This window comes from Triticum urartu, chromosome 5, assembly GCF_003073215.2.
Source record: "Triticum urartu cultivar G1812 chromosome 5, Tu2.1, whole genome shotgun sequence".
Classification (NCBI taxonomy): Eukaryota; Viridiplantae; Streptophyta; class Magnoliopsida; order Poales; family Poaceae; genus Triticum; species Triticum urartu.
The window spans coordinates 446,828,476-446,834,972 of NC_053026.1; the positions used below are offsets into that span (position 1 = coordinate 446,828,476).

The following is a 6,497-nucleotide window of genomic DNA, read 5'->3' on the forward strand; positions in this document are numbered from 1 at the left end:
CGCCATCTGTGCTCGTCGCTGCAACATCCAGCGCCACGGAGATCCAAACCGAAGATGGGAGGGAGAAGAGAACAAGTGGGAATACGTGCAAAAAAAGCTACGTATTACGCCAGGAAGCGAGAGAAAGCAAAGCAAAAAAAAAAGCGTTGGAAAATGCATGGCGAGCTTTGCCAACTACGCGCGGCACGGCAGGCATCTTACCTTAAACCCCCAGTGCCCACCGCCCAGGGGCATGGGCGCCACGCTCACGCTACATATCCGGGCGAGCCGAGCTAGCTAGCTAGGCGCACGCCACTCTCAGTCCACACTCCCCTCACGCTCCGCACAATGCGGTGCCTGCGCCTCGCCGTCGCCCTGCTCTTGCTCGTCGCGCTGCCCCTCGCGGCCGCCGCGGGGGCCAAGGCCAAGGCGCCGGCCGCGCCGCCGAACGCCACGGTGGCGATGGCCAAGGGCGGGTGCAAGGCCTTCGCGGCCCTGATCGCGGCCTCGCCCGACGCGGCGTCCACCTACGACGCGGCCGCGAGCGGCGGCATGACGGTCTTCTGCCCCTCTGACGACGCCGTGGCGTCCTTCATGCCCCGCTACAAGAACCTCACCGCCGACGGCAAGGCGTCGCTGCTGCTCTTCCACGCCGTCCCCGTCTACTACTCGCCGGGGAGCCTCAAGGCCAATAACGGCGTCATGAACACGCTCGCCACCGACGGCTCCGCCCGCAACTACAACTTCACGCTGCAGAACGAGGGCAACGTCGTCACCATCAAGACGGGCGCCTCCGGGGACGTCGCGCGGGTCAGGTCCACGCTGCTCGACACGGACCCCGTGGCCGTCTACGCCGTCGACAGGGTGTTCCAGCCCGTCGAGCTGTTCAAGCCCGCGCCGTCCCCGACCCCCGCGCCCGCGCCCGCCCCGGCGGCCGACACGCCCAAGGCCGGCAAGGGCGGCGCCGCGCGCCACCGCTCGCCCCCCGCCGTCGCGGACGCACCCGGGCCCGAGGCCGACGACACCGCCCCGGCGGACCAGAAGAAGGACTCCAAGAAGAGCGCGGCCGCCGGCGCGCCGCGCGTCCGGTGGCTCGCCGCGGCGCTGGCGGCCGTGGCCGTGGCCTCCACGCTGGCTTAGGGTATTTTATTTTCCTCCCTGGTGTCTGATCCATTGGCGTGATCGATCGTGGTGCGACGGCGTGTTCCTGTAGTGCTTCTTTCGCGGAAGACATAGTTGTGTGCTCGATTTTCATCTGCTTTCTTCTTCTCTTTAGATGTTCTTCTCTGTTTGTTTCTGCCATGATTCTGCTCGTGCTACATGAGAGGTTCCATGGCATCTTGAGCTCACCGGACATTGATGTTCTTTTGGTCGATCCGGCGACCGGTGAGTGAAACCTTGGAGCGAAGTTGCTCCGTGCCATGTTAACGGGCGCATTTTGCGAATTCTCGTCAACATGTTTTGAGATACTCCTAGTCCTACAGAGTCAATTTCTGGCTCAAATTTTCTATGGCGTCTTGGTCAGATCGTATAAACAAATGCAGCGACGACGGGTCCGTTGCTTGAACGGCGCGCAAGCTTTCATTCATTTCTTGGGACTTCAGCTGTCGGTGGATGCTTCGCTATCCCCGGCTCAAGCAGGTCAAACAACACAAACCACACATGAAAGTAAAAGTAGTGCAGGTGACCAGTAGAATCCCATAAAGAAGAGAGGAAGGAGAGGTGAAAAAGCTTGGCCCGGGCTGATGAATGCGTGGCGATCAACAACGAAAGAAGAAGAGAAGTAACACCACCTTCCATTTCGGGCTTTCGGCCTAATTATATCCCCCACATGGAGAGCTAAAGCTTAGCAGTGAGAGCACGCTGGGCCTCCACCGCTGCCGCTAGCCCACTACCCCATAGGGAGCCCAAACATCTTTTGGTGCAAGAGAGTGGACGGTGCACCCAGACGAGAGGATTTAATGAAAAGCAGTCAGCAATCATGTGTCGGCCGAGCAATCTCGTGAACGGTCCAGCAGTTCCCGCGGCCCGGCCGAGGTCGCCGACACGCGCGCGCCACCACCGCGACACCAGCGGCCGAGAGGAGCCATGCACGCCTAAAGAACGGCCACGGCCACGGCAACGGCAGCCCGCACGCCGATCGGCAAGCCATCCGCACGCACGCGACGCCGGCGAGCTAGTTCGTTAACCGACGCCTGCGCATCCACCCACGTAACGCACGCGCGCACCGGCGCAGTCATGGCTCGCACGGCGCTGGTCCTCGCCGCGCTCCTCCTTGCCGCCGTGGCCGTGGCGCCGCTGGCCAAGGCCGAGAGCGCCGCCGACGCCCCCGCCCCCGCCGACGCGCCGGCTGCAGACGGCCCGGCGGCCGAGTCCATCGACGAGTCCGCCCTCGCGCCGGCCGTGGAGGTTAACAGCCTAGCCGACACGCTCTCGCCGGCGCCTGCCCCCGACGCCTGAATGGATGATGGCGTACACAGTTGCAAGGATCTGTGTTCCTTTTCCTAAGTAAATCGTTCATGGTTGGATTTTTGGTTTTCCTAGGAAAGCTAGATGGATTATAGCATCACGAGTTTTTGCAGGGTTGTGGGTTTTGTGGAAATCTAGAAATAAAGCATGTTTTGAGAATACTTATCCCTATGATCCTTCAAGCTTGTTGGCTAGAATTCTGAAAATTATTACAGAAATGAGAACAACAAGAGGGCACAAGTATGAGGAGAAAGGCTTCTGCTGCAAGTGTTAACTTAGATCTTCGACAAACAGAGAGGATGGGCTCCAATGGTGCTTCGCATTGCTGGTTTAGCTGTTCATAGACGTTCAAGTTCCTAGTCTTCAGTTTGGCCTTTGTTGCCGCTGCTATGTACTTCCTCTGTAAACTAATATAAGAGCATTTAAATAGTGATCTAAACGTTCTTATATTAGTTTACGGAGGGAGTAGATGTTACTTCCTTGTGACAATTCTGGTTTAGGTATAGCCGAGGTCTTACCAGCGTTCTTTCGCTATGTGGCCTGAGAGTCACATATGTAAGAATGAAGTTAGTAATAGTTTGTTAGTGTTTGAGTTTGTTAGACAGTTTGCTTGGGATGTGTAGGATGCTGCTGATCGCGGTGAACACTCGATGGTTGGTGTGTATTACTATCAGATTTCAGAAATGAAAATTGGGGGAAAACCCCTTAATTCAAGAAAAAGTACATCATTCATATTCACATAAAGAAATAAAAGTTGTAGTGGTCATTTTTAGTTTTCGCCTAGTTTTGCTTTGGTAAGCATTCAAGACCGGTTGACCAATCCCATTTGTCGCCCATCGTGTTTCATGGGGCCCACCCACCGCTCAAACTCTTTCTTAACCCCTCACATGGAGGGCTCTCCTAGTCATTCGTTCCGCCACGTCTCTCTCTTCCTGTAGCCAATCTTCTACCTTGCATGTCCCTCACCATGCAACTCCACTCGACCTAGTTACATGCCCATCATCGACACGTAACTTGCCCTCCACCCCCAGACCCAATAGCAATGTCCATCCTCAACACGCAATTTGCGCCCTCGCGACCTCGACCAAGTTGCATATTCATTTTTGACATGCAACTCGCCCCAAAGAACGGACCTAATTGCATGTCAAACCTTGAGACACAACTCCACCTGACCCACTTGTATGTCCAGCCTCGACACAACTTGCCCTTCGGCCCGACATAGTTGCATGTCCACCTTCGACACATAACTTGCTCCCGAGACAACCCAACTGCATGTCCATCATCCACAAACAATTTGGCTCCTCCCCAATACTGACATACAGTTGCATGATAAACCTTGACACATAACTCCATCCCAACCTAGTTGCATTGGTATGCAACTTGCCCCTACATGATCCAATTGCATGTCACCCTTGACAAGCAACTTGCACCAATCGACCTAGTTTCATGTACATATTCAATGTCCAACTTGCTTCTCCCCCTCACTCGACCCCGACCCAATTACATGTCAAATTTGACACGCAACTTCGCTGGTCCACTTGCATGTCCTACCTCCACATGCAACTTGCCCCGACCCAACTTAGTGCATGTCAAACCTTGACACACAACTCAACCAGGCCCGGTTGCGTCAAGTTTCGACATGTAACTTGCCTACCAACCAGACTCAGTTGCATGTTCGTACTCGACACACAACTTGCCTGCCAACCTGACCTAGTTGCACGTCCACACTCAACACACAACTTGGCCCTAACGCCGACCCAATTGCATTTCAACACTCAACACTCAACATGCCCCTCAACCCAATCTTGCCTATGAACACTCACACACAACTTTTCCTGACACCAACCTAGTTGCATGTACAGTAGAACTATAACTGCAAACGCGGGCAATTTGATCAGTTTTAAATATGTGAAATCTTTTTAAATAACATTGAACATATTTTAAATGCACGACGGATTTTTTGAATACAAGAGTAAAAATTTCAAATACAAGTAAAACATTTTTTTTCAAATATGCCATAAATATTTTTTAAGTAACGTTCAACAAATTTTAATGGATGTTGAACACTTTTTAAATATGTGATAACATTTTCTAAAAGAACATTGTCAAATTTTGCACAACGATCATTATATCAATACTTGATGGATATTTTAAATACAATTTGATTTTTAAATACAAGATGGGCATTTTTCTTATAATGATGATTTTTTTAAATGCACATTGAACTTTTTAAAAAACACATGATGGACATTAAATTTACGAGATTGTTTTAGGCCCATGGATAATTTTTGAAATGATTTTTTTAAATTTCTCATGATTTTTTATTAGCATTGTTAGTTGTGCACACAACACACATGTCTTGTGTATCCTTTGTATAGAACCACAACTTGTAGTCTCCCATTCAAAATAGAAAAACTTGCCTATCAAAAAGCAAACAACTTGGTGCAACAATTTTCTCTCTCTCTCTCTCTCTCTCTCTGCGTGTGTTGTGCATGGGACTTTTTATAGTGACTTTTTCTTTGGCCGAATTGTTTTTTTTTGTTAAAATGTGCAATGTGTACCGTTTTTAAAGCCTTTTGTTTTACCATAACCCTTTTATTTTACCATACACTTTACTTGCCCCAGCATGTGAATACTTTTTGTCTTATGCAACAACAACAACAACAACAACAACAACAACAACAACAACAACAACAACAACAACAGTGACAATAAGGGCATCCGCAATGTTGTGATGCCAAATTTGTGATGTGTTCAAAACTTTGGCATCAATGTCAAATAGCCCATTTCTTCACAGTGTACATGTTTCTCATATTGTGTACACCGTGCGCAAAGATTTAGTGGTTTAAAAAATTCGTCTAGATACATCCTTTTTTGTTCATTTTGATGACAAGTATTTCCGGACGGAGGGAGTAGTATTTTATTGCCTTGGGAAGTTTGGCATTGAAGCACGAAGAAGCTTCGGTTCCCATTGATTTCGCTATGTCACTAGTCTCCACAACGTGTAATGGGGCTGCCAAAAGCTGAAGCTCAATCTGGCACACATTGTGGGTGCCCTAACAACGACAATAGCCCAGGTGTGCTGGAGAGGGCCCGGCAAGACAAAACAGTGTCGAAACAAAAAACAAAGACAACAAAAACAAGTGGGGACAACGAACGCCAAACTTGCACTGCGGTCACAAGGAGTGGAGATCCATCCAGCGGCTGGAGCAGGATCTGAACCCGTCCCGCGGCTACCTACAACCGCGCGCCACCACTACGCCGTAGCCACCGCCCAGAACCACGCGCGACGCAACGTCCAGGCAGCCCCGCCCAGAAATAGCCACCTCCGGCAGCTACATAACACCGCCCCGACGCCTCTCCCCACGCCACATCCACAGCGACCCAAGCCTCAGAGATCACCACATACAGCAGCAGCACCACCGCCACCGCCACCACCAGGAAGCGCAGTAGTCGACGCAGCTGAGCCATGGCCCGCCGCACGGCCCTCATCCTCGCCGCGCTCCTCCTCGTCGCACTGGCCGTCGCGCCGTTGGCCAATGCCAAGAAGGCCGCCAAGGAGGAGAAGTCCTCCGACGCCCCCTCGGCCGACGCGCCGGCCGCCGACTCGCCCGCGGAGGGGCCCTCCGACGGACCGGCGGCTGCCCCCGGGCCCGAGGGCATCGCCGGCCTCTCGCCCGACAACGACGACAACGACGACAAGTGAACCCGAGTGCATGCCCTTCTGGAAGGATCCGCTCCATGCTGACCAGATCGTCCGCATGGATTTTAGTTTCGAGACAATAATAATAATAATACTGCTACGTGTAGGCCTGTTGCCCTGCTAGGAGGATGCCGTCGTAATTCAAATTTTGGTTTTTCCGTCTTTTCAAGTGTTATTGTGAGCCGTGTTCCTTAATTCGTGTTATTTGTAATAACAGTATTTACTGAGTCAAATATTTCTGTGTTACCATATATATGGCTCCCTCCAGTTTGCAAATCATTTTTAAGTAACACACATTCTCATATGCCCTAATTGAACGCAACAATAATTCGGTGAAAATGCTATC

The 6,497-nt window shown here is 51.5% G+C and overlaps 2 protein-coding genes across 2 annotated transcripts; both read left to right on the forward strand.

The window, feature by feature from the left end:
* Positions 1-224: 224 nt before the first annotated feature.
* LOC125556205 (fasciclin-like arabinogalactan protein 1) lies at positions 225-1,454 on the forward strand. The gene has a single exon (XM_048718986.1). The coding sequence runs from the start codon at positions 328-330 to the stop codon at positions 1,117-1,119; it is 792 nt and encodes a 263-aa protein (XP_048574943.1). The 5' UTR covers positions 225-327; the 3' UTR covers positions 1,120-1,454.
* A 4,298-nt stretch (positions 1,455-5,752) lies between these two features.
* On the forward strand, positions 5,753-6,194 carry LOC125556206 (outer membrane protein H.8-like). Its single transcript, XM_048718987.1, has one exon. It carries the CDS (start codon positions 5,918-5,920, stop codon positions 6,152-6,154), a length of 237 nt encoding a protein of 78 aa, XP_048574944.1. The 5' UTR covers positions 5,753-5,917; the 3' UTR covers positions 6,155-6,194.
* The last annotated feature ends 303 nt before the right edge of the window (positions 6,195-6,497 follow it).

Coding starts and splice junctions, on each gene's coding strand:
- LOC125556205 (XM_048718986.1), top strand. CDS start 328: ATGCGGTGCCTGCGCCTCGCCGTCGCCCTGCTCTTGCTCGTCGCGCTG.
- LOC125556206 (XM_048718987.1), top strand. CDS start 5,918: ATGGCCCGCCGCACGGCCCTCATCCTCGCCGCGCTCCTCCTCGTCGCA.